Raw genomic sequence first — 15033 nt, 5'->3', positions numbered from 1 at the left:
ACACTAGCAAACCCATCACAAACACTTATAACCCAGTCCCATTTGTCACAACGTACAGAATACGACCGATTTAACCGGTAGCCGATGCATACAAAACGTCAAAATCCTGATGCTCGAAATTTGCGCTAATACGTCGCATTAATAACGTACTGGACGCATCCGTGACCACATGCAGCGTCTTAGATGAGAGGGCAGTTAGCGTTGACCTTAATTACTGCCAACGACTCTCCGGATCACGATGAAATAAACTATTAAACTTAACGGCCCTTCAGAGGCTGATGGGTCTTTAGCTCAACACCAGAAGAATATTGTGTGTCAGGTTGTTAAGGATCATTCTGCACTGTCATGGGTGGGAGGGGGGGGGGGTGCACTGTCATGGGTGGGAGGGGGGGGGGCGTGCACTGTCATGGGTGGGAAGGGGGCGTGCACTGTCATGGGTGGGAGGGGGGGGTGCACTGTCATGGGTGGGAGGGGGGGGTGCACTGTCATGGGTGGGAGGGGGGGCGTGCACTGTCATGGGTGGGAGGGGGGGGGGGCGTGCACTGTCATGGGTGGGAGGGGGGGGGTGCACTGTCATGGGTGGGAGGGGAGGGCGTACACTGTCATGGGTGGGAGGGGGGAGGCGTGCACTGTCATGGGTGGGAGGGGGGGGGCGTGCACTGTCATGGGTGGGAGGGGGGGCGTGCACTGTCATGGGTGGGAGGGGGGGCGTGCACTGTCATGGGTGGGAGGGGGGGGCGTGCACTGTCATGGGTGGGAGGGGGGGGCGTGCACTGTCATGGGTGGGAGGGGGGGGGTGCACTGTCATGGGTGGGAGGGGGGGGGGCGTGCACTGTCATGGGTGGGAGGGGGGCGTACACTGTCATGGGTGGGAGGGGGGGGCGTGCACTGTCATGGGTGGGAGGGGGCGCGTACACTGTCATGGGTAGAAGGGGGCATACACTGTCATGGGTAGAAGGGGGCATACACTGTCATGGGTAGAAGGGGGCATACACTGTCATGGGTAGAAGGAGACATACACTGTCATGGGTAGAAGGGGGCATACACTGTCATGGGTAGAAGGGGGCATACACTGTCATGGGTAGAAGGGGGCATACACTGTCATGGGTAGAAGGGGGCATACACTGTCATGGGTAGAAGGGGGCATACACTGTCATGGGTAGAAGGGGACATACACTGTCATGGGTAGAAGGGGACATACACTGTCATGGGTAGAAGGGGGCATACACTGTCATGGGTAGAAGGGGACATACACTGTCATGGGTAGAAGGGGGCATACACTGTCATGGGTAGAAGGGGGCATACACTGTCATGGGTAGAAGGGGGCATACACTGTCATGGGTAGAAGGGGGCATACACTGTCATGGGTAGAAGGGGACGTACACTGTCATGGGTAGAAGGGGGCGTACACTGTCATGGGTAGAAGGGGGCATACACTGTCATGGGTAGAAGGGGGCATACACTGTCATGGGTAGAAGGGGGCGTACACTGTCATGGGTAGAAGGGGGCATACACTGTCATGGGTAGAAGGGGGCGTACACTGTCATGGGTAGAAGGGGGCATACACTGCCCTTCCCTGAGCACAAGTGCACGATAAGTGGGAGTGTATAGATGGAGAGGAAAAGGAGGGGTTAAGGGAGGCCAAGGTCTGAAGACGGGCCCCAGAGTATATAAGGAGAGGCAGTGGAGACGGAGGCATCAGTGCCTCTCACCCGGCCCGACCTCACACACCACCTCCACCACCATGGCGTCCCTCAAGGTACTCACTGCTCCCTCACCCATTCTTCCTACTTCATATTAATTACACCTAACATCCAATAGCTGCTAAGAAAACAATTGCCTTATCACGCAGGGTGCAGTCGCACCTCCACAGATCTCCAGTATCAGCTCTTGATACTGGTAATGGCTTAAAAGGGCCACCACTTACGGGCTATTCATGCCCGTGCTACCTCTTGGGTAGCTTAATCTTTATCATCATAGAAAATTTATATTAATTAACGATCATATAAAGATAAGACCTAGTTTATAATAATTCATTGTGTCGGGGGACAGGCAGACAGTTAGTGTTTGATAAAGATTAAGCCACCCAAGAGGTGGCACGGGCATGAATAGCCCGTAAGAGAGTGTGTTTTGCTGTTGTTGCAGATTTAGCTACTCAGAACGAAGTGTTCATGTAGCACGGGCTATGGTGAGCCCGTAAGTGTGTGTTTGATTGATTGATGAAGATTAAGTCACCCAAAAGGTGGCACGGGCATGAATAGCCCGTAAGTGGTGGCCCTTTTGAGCCATTACCAGTATCAATAGATGATACTGGAGATCTGTGGAGGTAGTGTGTGTTTATACATGTTAGGCTTATATACCGAGATAACCCCCCTCTCCAGCCCAACCACTTGGGCTGGACGGTTGAGCTTCATGCAGGTCAGCATTCAATCCCCGACCGCCCATGTGATTGGGCACCATTCCTTTCCTACCGTCCCATCCCAAATCCTTATCCTGACCCCATCCTATATAGTCGTAATGGCTTAGTGATTATGATAGTTCCACCCCCCCCCCCCCACCCCCCAAAAAAAAGGTCGATCAATTACGGATTCTTCCCCAGGATAAACTGCTAGGTGAACAGTGGCATTAGATAATAGAAACGTGCCCAGACGGGGGATTCGAACCCGGAATTCTTGATTACGAGTTGAGAACGAACCCGTCCGTACTACCAAGAACATTTTATATTCTTAATAAACACGCGAATTTAAATTAGAACTTTAAGTAAGAAAGTTCACCTCACTATACACATTATTACTCCCCGAGACAAGCGTAGGTGAAATTGGGCACAAGTAAGCAATTATTGTGATGAATGTTAATGTTAATGTTAATTTCATTAAGGTCTAACTACTTTTTACCATGAATGTAACAAATGTTTCGGGCTATTATGCAAAGCCGTCCTTGCTTACTCTGCTGTGCGGTTTTGGCTATTAGGTGAAAACTGTTTGTGTGTGTGTGAGTGTGTGTGTGTGTGTGTGTGTGTGTGTGTGTGTGTGTGTGTGTGTGTGTGTGTGTTTACTAGTTGTGTTTACTAGTTGTGTTTTTGCGGGGGTTGAGCTTTGCTCTTTCGGCCCGCCAATCAACTGTTTACTAACTATTTTTTTTTCCCCCACACCACACACACACACACACCCCAGGAAGCAGCCCGTGACAGCTGACTAACTCACAGGTACCTATTTACTGCTAGGTAACAGGGGCACTTAGGGTGAAAGAAACTTTGCCCATTTCTTTCTGCCTCGTGCGGGAATCGAACCCACGCCACAGAATTACGAGTCCTGCGCGCTATCCACTAGGCTACGAGGCCCCCTGTGTGTGTGTGTGTGTGTGTGTGTGTGTGTGTGTGTGTGTGTGTGTGTGTGTGTGTGTGTGTGTGTGTGTGTGTGTGTGTGTGTGTGTGAGTGTGTGTGTGTGTATGTGAATGTGAGTGGATGAGTATGTACTCACCTAGTTCTGCTTGCGGGGGGTTGAGCTCTGGCTCTTTTATCCCGTCTCTCAACGGTCAACTAACTGCTGTACAGATTCCTGAGCCTACTGGGCTTTATCATATCTACATTTGAAACTGTGTATGAAGTATGCCTCCATACTGTGTGTGTGTGTGTGTGTGTGTGTGTGTGTGTGTGTGTGTGTGTGTAAAATCGCACCCGTGAGCAGTCACATTAATTCATAAGTAACAAGTGAAGATGTAGATCTAGAAAGTCTGAGAGAGAACAAAACAAATATTGACTTTGATGTGTTACACAGTGAAAGTCTTGTGACCTCATCAACCCGCTGCTGAAGAGTCAAGTTCATCCGGGCCCCCGAACCCTCGTCTAATACGTCGCATTATTTACGTAATCAAGCGACGTATTAACAATGTAACATTAGTGAACAAAGTTCCCCGGTATAACTTTACTTTCTAATTAGTAGATTAGACGGTTCACAACTTTTTAACATACAACTATCCAATTATTTACTGTTGGAAATTCATATTACACACACACACACACACAGAGGAGCGCGCGCACACATACACAGGGTCTGGTAGCTGAGTGGACAGCACGCGGGACTCGTAATCATGTGGCCCGGGTTCGATTCCCGGACTAGGCAGAGACAAATGGACAGAGTTTCTTTCACCCTGATGCCCCTATTACCTAGCAGTAAATAGGCACTTAGGAGTTAGACAGCTGCTACGAGCTGCTTCCTGTGTGTGTGTGTGTGTGTGTGTGGGGGGGGGGGGAAGTTAGTAGTTAAAAACAATTTATTGATAAGAGTCGAGAGGCGGGCTGAAAGAGCAGAGCTCAACCCCCCGCAAGCACAAGTACACACACACACACACACACAAGTACACACACACACACACAAGTACACACACACACACACACACACACACACAAACACACACACACACACACACACACACACACACGCACGCACACACACACACACGCGCGCACACACACACACACACACACACACACACACACACACACACACACACACACACACACACACACACACACGCACGCACGCACGCACACACACGCACACGCGCACAAATTGGAATTGGAATAATAACTTATCAAGATATATTGATGTAGAACCAAAATAGTAGAAATAAAATCAACATTTTTTCCCCTTTCCGTTTTGTACAAATCGCTTGTCAACCCACCAAGAGAAATACCACACAGGAGTACCGACGAGCGTCAGGTATGTAGCAGTTTTGCCCAACTAAAAGCACGTGAAACCAAGGCAATTAACCCCCGATGGTCATTAGTCCCAGGAAGCGTCGGTATTTCGATGCATCAAGTGTAAGGACAGGTTTGTTTTGGTCTCTCCAGGGGACACACAGTGATAAGGTGGATATTATTAGCCCTATCTTGAAGTGTTTCCGGGACTTCGGGTCCCCGCGGCCCGGTCGTCAACCAGGCTGTTGGATCTGACTCTTGGGGGGGGGGGAGCAGTGGCCGTATTAACGTTTCCACTAAATGTCTCCAGGAAACTTTTAATGTTCCCAAAAGGCGAATTAGAGCGGCATTTTAAAGCCACTTTTTTTTTCTTTACCGCAATTTAATGGGGTAACTTTGGAGCGGGAGGAAAGTTTTTTTTTTACTTCCCAACAAATTTAAATAGGGCAGGACTTCACATTTCTCACCCAATTTCGACCCAAGTAATTTTGTAATTATAACGACAATTTTCCCTTTCCCAATATCACCCCCAGAAACCTTCACCCTTCCCACATGTACTTCCCATCTTGTACCAGTGCACGCACACACGCACGTACACACACACGCACGTACACACACACACACACACACACACACACACACACACACACACACCAACCCCACACACACCAACCCCACACACAATTTCGTGAGGGTAGGGCATCAGGACTGTGGCCTACCCCGAACTTCAGTGGGGTCACGGGTCGGTCCCGACCCACTAACCCATGACAGGATAAAATCCCACCAATCCTGCACACTTCACTGAAACTGGGCCCCCACTAAACCTGCCTGGCCTCCATCCTCAGACAAAAAGATAGATATACTGTATTTTATAGTTATAGGTCGTAATATATTTCATCCCAAATACCAATAGTTACTCGGTTGTGAAACGTTGCCTCGTTATTATAGTGTATTGTTTGATCTTTAACCTCAACTCTCCCTCGTCCTCCACTCGCTCGTCTCTACCTCAGAGTATAGGGACTCGTTATTCTATGTCACCAAGTCACCCTCGGTAGATAGTCTACCTCCATAAACACAATTCTTAATAGTTTTATCTGATTTAGTCAACCATTTTACCATTCAAGTGTTAAAGAAAATGGCTTACCTGCCATATGCAGATACTGGCAGAAGCCTCCCAACCCTCCACCAATAACCCTCCCTACCAACCCTCCACCGATAACCCTCCCTACCAACCCTCCACCAATAACCCTACCAACCAACCACTCATAAAACCGTCCTGTCAACCAGGTACCGACAAAAGCCTTCAACACACCACCATTATACTTATTATTATCTTTATTGACAAAACTAATTACAATTTTGCCTAATCTGAGATTTCAATTAAGTCTAATTAAAGTGAGGATAATGCTGGTATTCACTGTCACGCAGGACAGAGGGTCATACATAAGACAATAGGTCTAAACTGTAGGCTGAAGCACATATATATATATTGGTTACAATCAATGTTTTAATGTATGAATGTTAAAACAACTTTGTTTCCCCTTGACAATTATACTAACCTCAGTTCCCTCACTGGGTTCCCTCTACTCTCTCTTCCCCTCCCTCCCACCAGCGAAGTCCACAAGGCTCTCCTTCCCCTTAACCGGTCACCAACGAGATCATTTCTGGACCTTTCATCGTAGTGGGTGTCAGGGGGTGGGGATGAGGCAGGGGGTGGATGGGTGTCTGGGAACTCAACATATCGGTTCTTTAGTTCAGGAAAAAAGAAGTCTATTACGAGTCCTGGCTCTGCTTCTCCCAGGAGTTCTGTTTCCAAATACCCAACGAAAATAGAATTGAAAAGGAAGAGCAAACTCAATTTTCTGGTTCACACTGAGGTCCCCCAGACCTATTTCGGTTTGTCAGGGTAGGAGGCAACTGGCTGGGTGTGTGAGGGTGGGTGGGTGTCTGTGGGGACGCTGCTGCTGCTGCTGCTCCAGTTTTCAAAGACTGAGTTATGGAATGAATAGGAGAAGGGTGCCTATGTATTTTGGCGTTGCGTATGAAATTATTGGTATTGTGTTTTCCTGGTTTGTTGTGTGTGTGTGTGTGTGTGTGTGTGTGTGTGTGTGTGTGTGTGTGTGTGTGTGTGTGTGTGTGTGTGTGTGTGAGATTATATATATATATATATATATATATAAACATATATATTTGTGTTTATACCATACAACACAAGGCTTCTTCTTTTCTCACCCTTCCACTCTCTTTCATTCACCAATTATATCTTTTGAATACCTTCCCACTCCATAACTCCCGTAGTGCTCGTGTTATTTCCACCCACTTAGCCTGGACGGTAGAGCGCCGGTCTCACTTCGTGCAGGTCGGTGTTCAATACCTGACCGTCGAAATGGTTGGGGATTACTATTGTTTATTTTAGGTTTCCTCTTTCACAATTTACTTTCCTATAACTAATATCTCTTGTTTTTCTCCTCTTCTTTCCTCTACTGTTCCATCTGTTTTCCATTATAATGTCCATTATCTTCCTATTTTCTCTGAATACTTCTTTATAACCTGTCGCCCTTTTTTCAACGATATCGAGGGTTTGAGCTACTTTCACACCCCTTACACAGTCATACTACACAATTATACTCCACACTACACCCTCCACCACACCTTGTTCCCAGTCCGGTCAAGCAGGCTGTAAGACGACGACGCTGTTCGCATTCTGACGCGTCAACCACAGGCTGGTTGGCCAGGTATCCTATAATACGTTATTATTCCACGCCAGTCATATTCCCACGTACAAGTGATGCCAGGAAAAATAAGGATATGGAGGCGGCATCACCGAAGATTCTATGATGTCGCCACTCATATTTTCCATGGTGGTTATCTTCAGGTTATCTTGGAGATGATTTCGGGGCTCAGCGTCCCCGCGGCCCTGTCCTCGACCAGGCCTCCTTTTTGTTACTCACTCCCAGGAAGCAGCCCGTAACAGCTGTCTACCTCCCAGGTACCTATTTACTGCTAGGTGAACAGGGGGCCATCAGGGTGAAAGAAAATCTGCTCATTTGTTTCCGCTTCCACCGGGGATCGAACCCGGAACCTCAGGACTACGAATCCGAAGCGCTGTCCACTCGGCTGTCAGCCCCCTCCTTTACTTCTAGACGGTCCCCCAAAGGTTAACGACGAATCGCTATCGCAGTATCGGTTTTTGTAATAGTATCGGAGGATCGGTAACCGTGTCGGTTAATAAGCTAGTGTCAGTACTGGTAACAGTTAACCGTATGAGCGTCGGTATACCTAAGGTACTACGGGCTCACCGTAGCCCGTGCTACTTGGAACTTTTTGTTCCAGGTAGCGAATCTTTTAACAACAACGGTATACCTCTAATGTTGAGTATGCTTGGAAAGTACATGGATAGTTTGGTTTAATATTACTCTTTGTGACCTCTTTGTCAAAGACAATTCTATTTCTATTTCCCAAATTCGCCTTTTATTCATCTGGGACACGACTCATCAAAAATTGATGAATCGAAACCTGAATATTATTCAACAATCCTGGCGACTGTGTTTAAATTAATTAAACAGTCTATGAGCTCTGAAGCACAACGAGTTTATTACACTAAGAACGTTGAGTTGTTATCTTCGAAGCTCGTGAACCGTTTAACAAACGTAGACAAAGCCGTATGACTGAGGGAAAGATGTACGGGTTTCGTAAGTGAGTGCGTAAATGCTTGATGAATCTTGACCGAGGACTTCATTTCAAATGAGATTACCTTGTGGCATCATTTATGATATGCCTCCACGTGGTCCACGTATAGTTAGTTTACTTCGTCACGTGGTCCACGTATAGTTAGTTTACTTCCTCATCACGTGGTCCACGTATAGTCAGTTTACTTCCTCATCACGTGGTCCACGTATAGTTAGTTTACTTCGTCACGTGGTCCACGTATACTCAGTTTACTTCCTCATCACGTAGTCCACGTCACTAGTTGACCAGGTGCTAGAGACACTCTTCCTTCTGTCAGTCCACATTAACCTGTGTTATGTGACTATCTTGAAGCTCTTGGACCTTTGACTCTTAATTACATCAACTTGAGAGGTTGAGTATGAGGAAAAAGCGCCAAGCCTGTATGACTACAGCACATGGAAGGACTAGGTAAACAGCACAGGAGCTGGGATAGGAGGACAGAGAGAAGGAGCGGTGTCCAACCACTTGAGTCGTCAAGGACCCAACGACGACCCGCAAGAAGTGGAGTCGTCGCTCTACCAACGAGTCCAAGTGGACAAACAACCTAAAAACTTAACGAGTCAATACAACAATACCCAGCATGGGATCCCTGTGAGTATGTTACTCACGGGTAGATATCACAACGTAACATCCATCAACTGTAACGTAACATCCATCAACTGTAACGTAACATCCATCTACCCAAACGCAACATCCATCTACTCTGCTGAACATGGAACAGCCATCCCGGAACTATTACGCAATTTGAGGCAAGAGACTACAACCTCTCCCCCACCACCCCCACTCTCCCTCACTCTCCCCTACCACCACACCCGTTTCTCATTTCTCGTCAACCATCTAATTTCCATTCTATGACCTCCAATCTTCCTCCCCCACGTCCCTCCCACGCCCCATGACCTCTGACCTCCCACACTCGCCCGGGCCACGCCTACGAATAACAATTTCCTCTCCGCTAATTCATGGCATTAGGTCCCCCCCCCCACCCACCCAGACACACACAGCAGTGATGGGGAAAGTAAAATCGATGTGTACTCACCTAGTTGTGCTTGCGGGGGTTGGGCTCTGGCTCTTTGGGCCCGTCTCTCAACTGTCAATCAACTGATTTGTTTTTGTACACACACACATCCACACACACACACACACACACACACACATACACACACACACACATACACACATTCACACACAGGAAGCAGACTGTAGCAGCTATCTAACTCCCAGGTACCTATTTACTGCTAGGTGAGCAACCTTGCAGTAAACAACAATCAATCCCTGATTGAACAACAATCAGGGTGAAAAACTTTGCCCATTTTTTTCCGCTTCCGCCGGGGATCGAACCCGTAAGACTACGAATCCCGAGCGCTGTCCACTCATCCGTCAGGCCCCTGTGTACTTAACAAGTTGTACTCACCTAGTTCTGCTTGCGAAAGTTGAGCTTTGGCTCCTTGGTACCGCCTCTCAACTGTCAATCAACTGGTGTACAGATTCTTGAGCCCACTGGGCTCTAAAATGTCCATAATGTATGGAGTCTGCCTCCTCCACATCAATGCCTAATGTTAATAAGTTAATAAGTATGAGACTGAAAAATTATTTATAATGTCTCTTTGGGTCATTTGGGTACTCAGTTTCCACCTGTGTCCCCTTGTGCGTGTTCCGCCCGTGCTAAAGTTCGTCTTTGTCCATCTTGTCAGTTTCCCTAAGAATTTTGAAGGTGGTTATCATGTCTCCCCTTACTCTTATGTCTTCCAGGGACGTCAGGTTTAGCTCCCTTAACATTTCCTCGTAGCTCATACCTCTCAGTTTTGGGACTAGTCTGGTGCCATACCACTGAATCTTTTCCAACTTTGTCTCGTGTTTAAGTATGAACTGGCTGGAGTTGCATACTCTAAAAATGGTCTGACGTAAGTGGTATACAGGGTCCTGAACGATTCCCTACACACGTTTCTAAAGGCAGTTATTATATTGGCCAGTATAGCGTATGCTGCTAATGATGGGTGTTAACTATGTCAGTGGATATAACCAAGTGGTGTCACTGTATGCACTCACTGACCAGACTATTTTCTTACATTAGGCCTGCCCTTCAGTGGTGATTATAAGAGGTGTGGTTGTAATAGCTGTGGTAAGGAGGATGTGAGTGGTGGCAGTCGGAAGTCTGAGTGCCGGGTCCGGATGATAACAAGATCACCCCATTCATGGGTCAGGACTCACCACCATGACAGACTCAGTGAGATACACCATTTCTCCATTTGGCTAGACACTTCTGAAACTGGAATATACCTGAAAAATACCTCGAGGGGTTCTGCAAGTTGCTCTACTCTTGTTGCTTAAGACTGTGGGGAGTTCTACTCTTAGTTGTTCAAGACAGTGGGGGTAAGATTAACAAGGTTAACTCTCTTAAGTTAACATATTCGGGTTAACTATCTTAAAGAGGACAGCAAATCACATAGATTCTTCCGAGGCAATAGAGCTTTGGTTCCTTGGCCAGAACAATAACCTCTTTGGTAGTAGAGAGAAACCTATTAAAACTGACCAACATAACTTCTGATTATCACATGCATTCAATCTCTCTCATACACGCTAAACACCTACGTGCAGAACTACAAGGTCCTGGAGCTATCTTAATCCCTCCCTCTGCTAACTCCACGCTCTCTCCGTTCTCCCCATGTCTCCCTACGCTCCTCTTACCAAGTGACCTCCCCTCACCCCATGTGCTGGTCCCCACACAGGTCATCGTCGTCGTTCTTACAGTAGCCGCCAGCACCTTGGCGGTGGATCTCTACCGTCCTCTCTACACGTCCGCACCCTTCCACCCTACGGCCGCACCCTACCGCCCACCAATTCAGGTCTACAAGCCAGAACCCGTCTACAAGCCAGAGCCCGTCTACACGCCAGAGCCCGTCTACAAGCCAGAACCCGTCTACAAGCCGGTGGCAGCTTATCGCCCTGAACCTGTCTACAAAGAAGTGAGTGTTAATATAATTAAAGCAATACAGTTACTGCCGTATTCTCGGCTACTGCCCTCATCCCAACCACTCAGCGCCACTCCTTATATATTCCCCCCCCCCCCCCCCCCGCCACTCACCAATGTCCAATTCCATTCTTTATTATGCACCCCATACCCATCCCGTGGGCGGCGGTTACAGAGGCACTCATAATCAGTAACTGGGGGGAGGGGGATATGGTTGTAAACCGATTGGCGAGTCGTGTTACAGGGAACACTAGAAGTTATAGTCTACCATGAGCTATGGGAAGGGTGAGCCCCTACACCTGACAACAGGAGTAGATCTGACTTGTAACCACTTGTGTTTATTAAATGTTTGTTTGTGTTTAGGAAGCCAAGCCATACGCCTTCGACTACGGTGTCCGGGACGACTACTCCGGCGCCAACTTCGGCCACTCTGAGAACTCCGACGGGAAGGCTGTGAAGGGTTCGTACTCCGTGGCGCTGCCCGACGGACGCATCCAGACCGTCAACTACGTCGCCGACGAATACAACGGCTACCAGGCCCAGGTCACCTACGAGGGCGAGCCTATTTACCCGGAATATAAGCCAGCCTACAACCCACCGCCCGTGTACAAACCTGCCCCAAAGCCCTACCAGGCACCCAAGCCGGTGTACCCTACGTCAGCACCCTATGTGCCCCCTCGCCACCATGCAACACCAGTGTACCCAATCTATCTATAGATATCTGTCGCCGCTCGGCGTAGCTCTAGCCTGTAGCCGCTCGGCGTAGCTCTAGCCTGTAGCCGCCCGGCGTAGCTCTAGCCTGTAGCCGCCCGGCGTAGCTCTAGCCTGTAGCCGCCCGGCGTAGCTCTAGCCTGTAGCCGCCCGGCGTAGCTCTAGCCTGTAGCCGCCCGGCGTAGCTCTAACCTGTAGCCGCCCGGCGTAGCTCTAGCCTGTAGCCCCCCGGCGTAGCTCTAGCCTGTAGCCGCCTCTATGTACATGTTTAAGCTCCTTTAAGAGTCCCTTCGATACTGTCCGCTTAGTTCTCAAGACTTTCGCTGTATTCTTCTGCTTAATGACTGTGTTAAACTTGGATATTCTTTCGTCAAATATTATTGGACTAATATGCTACCTTCACGAAGGCAGGTTCTAACCTAGGTAATGCATCTTGGTCAGAACCGCCCTTACCTTACCTTGCTCGGCCCTGGGTGCTTGGTGGCACCTTGGTCAGAACCGCCCTGGGTGCTGGTGGCATCTTGGCCAGAAGTTCTACTCTCCAAGCCCGGCCCGAGGCCAGAGTGGACTTGTGAGAGCTTGGTCCACCAGGCTGTTGCTTGGAGCGGCCCGCAGGCCCACATACCCACCTCAGCCCGGTTGGACCGGAACTTCTTGAAGAAAATTATCTAGTTTTCTCTTGAAGATGTCAACGGTTGTTCCGGCAATATTTCTTACACTATGTTATAAAGCTTTGTTGGTCTGATATAATAGACTGTGCTAGGCTCATTTGTCTCCTGGCAGCCTTGCCCCTATCCCTGCCTTGTCCTACGTACCCTGCCACTGTGGGATAGTATTCTGGCTGCCTATCCCCATATTTGTCCACAATATACCTGGCTCCATGCATATTCCTTTCTACCCCAGCTTTCTGCACACCCATTGTTCCCTTTCCATCAAACCCATACCCACCTAGTGCCAGCCCCTATCAACCTACGGCACCCATCCCACCATATCCCCGCCCCCCCCCCCCCTCTGCCCCACTCCACCTGGCCTGGCTGCCCCATGCCCCACTACGCCTGGGGGGCGAGCCTGAGGTGCCACGGTCATGTCCCACCTTTTTGCGATCAGATGCTGATCTGAACACGAATAGTTTGAAATATATTTTTTGTATCAAGATGTTTACAAAGTTAATAAAGCATCGTTACGTGACAACAATTGGCTATCATTATCCATACCAAATGTAAATTAACACATGATATTTCAGAATACTTTTCTGTATTTACATTATTCCTTCATTAAAACATTGTATATACAGCATAATTAAATCATAATAAAATATATCACACGATGAGCACATACAGCTGTATTTTTATATAGACTTGCCAATGTATATATTGCAGGAACCCTCTCCTGCACGAAGTGTAGGATCAGCCAGGTTGTAGTGGACCTGCGGACCGCTACAAGCGAAGACCTTTTACATCAAGTTAACACAAAATTGACCCCAAGCCAGGCTAGGGAAATTGATAGTAAAACTCTCGAAACCACCTCCAGGTAAACTACGGGTATGCTTGCCATCCTCCAGTGGGATGTGATCCAGACGGACGTGAAAACATCAGTATTCTGGAAGGCGAGGATAGTCGATTATATACACTATCCTCGAGGATAGGCCAGGATAGTCCAAGCAAGGCTAGGGAAATTGACGCCGCCCGCCAATCACCAACACCCCTAAAAATCTCTTCTATTCTGTTTATTTATAGAGCCCATTTTTTAAGGGACAGTACCGCTTGGGCTCTGTGCCTCAGGCTGGCCCACTAAATGTTGCTCATTTTGGTCTGTATTTAATATTATATACATACATATTATTATTATTATTATTTATATATATATATATATATATATATATATATATATATATATATATATATATATAGTGTGTGTGTGTGTGTGTGTGTGTGTGTGTGTGTGTGTGTGTGTGTGTGTGTGTGTGTGTGTGTGTGTGTGTGTATCACGAAAATAAACACGTGATTAAAAATGTGACAGTGTCAGACCACGGAGGAAAATTGAAACAGGAATTTCCTTAAGTACTTTCGTATATTAATACATCTTCAGAAGGAGTCTCCTCCTGTAGATGTATTAATATACGAAAGTACTTAAGGAAATTCCCGTTTCAATTTTCCTCCGTGGTCTGACACTGTCATATTTATATATATATATATATATATATATATATATATATATATATATATATATATATATATATATATATATATATATATGTACACATATATATTTACTTTATTTGAACTTTGTTACAAAAAAGGAGTTACATATGGGTTACAAAGATGGTTGTCATAGGTTGTCGAGTTCCTCCAGCTCCTCAGATGGCGGGCAGGAACCCTGGATGCAGTGCGCATTTCCCCTCTGTATCGCCACACTGAGGCGCTGGAAAAGAAAGCTTGCAGCTCTCGGGTCCCTTGTTGTTTCAATGAGCCTAGAACCCAGTTCCTTCAAAAAACTGGTATATATATATATATATATATATATATATATATATATATATATATATATATATATATATATATATATATATATATATATATATATGTCGTACCTAGTAGCCAGAACGCACTTCTCAGCCTACAATGCAAGGCCCGATTTGCCTAATAAGCCAAGTTTTCCTGAATTAATATATTTTCTCTAATTTTTTTCTTATGAAATGATAAAGCTACCCATTTAATTATGTATGAGGTCAATTTTTTTTTATTGGAGTTAAAATTAACGTAGATATATGACCGAACCTAACCAACCCTACCTAAACCAACCAACCTAACCTAACCAACCACAAAAAATAAAAAAAATGTGTGTTGATGGGTGTAGCCTTGTGTAGGGGTGTAGCCTTGTGTAGGGGTGTTGATGGGTGTGCCTCTCTTGGTGCACAAAAAATAA

At 47.0% G+C, this 15033-nt stretch overlaps 1 protein-coding gene across 1 annotated transcript; it reads left to right on the top strand.

Annotated features, from left to right (window-relative positions):
• Window positions 1-1713: 1713 nt before the first annotated feature.
• On the top strand, window positions 1714-13296 carry LOC123761120 (cuticle protein 7-like). The gene is made up of 3 exons (XM_069339118.1): window positions 1714-1759; window positions 11156-11392; window positions 11761-13296. Exons 1-3 carry the CDS (start codon window positions 1745-1747, stop codon window positions 12112-12114), a joined length of 606 nt encoding a protein of 201 aa, XP_069195219.1. The 5' UTR covers window positions 1714-1744; the 3' UTR covers window positions 12115-13296.
• Window positions 13297-15033: the final 1737 nt, after the last annotated feature.

The sequence above is a fragment of the Procambarus clarkii genome, chromosome 41 (genome assembly GCF_040958095.1).
Source record: "Procambarus clarkii isolate CNS0578487 chromosome 41, FALCON_Pclarkii_2.0, whole genome shotgun sequence".
In the NCBI taxonomy this organism is placed as follows: Eukaryota; Metazoa; Arthropoda; class Malacostraca; order Decapoda; family Cambaridae; genus Procambarus; species Procambarus clarkii.
This window is presented reverse-complemented; position numbering and strand designations above follow the sequence as displayed.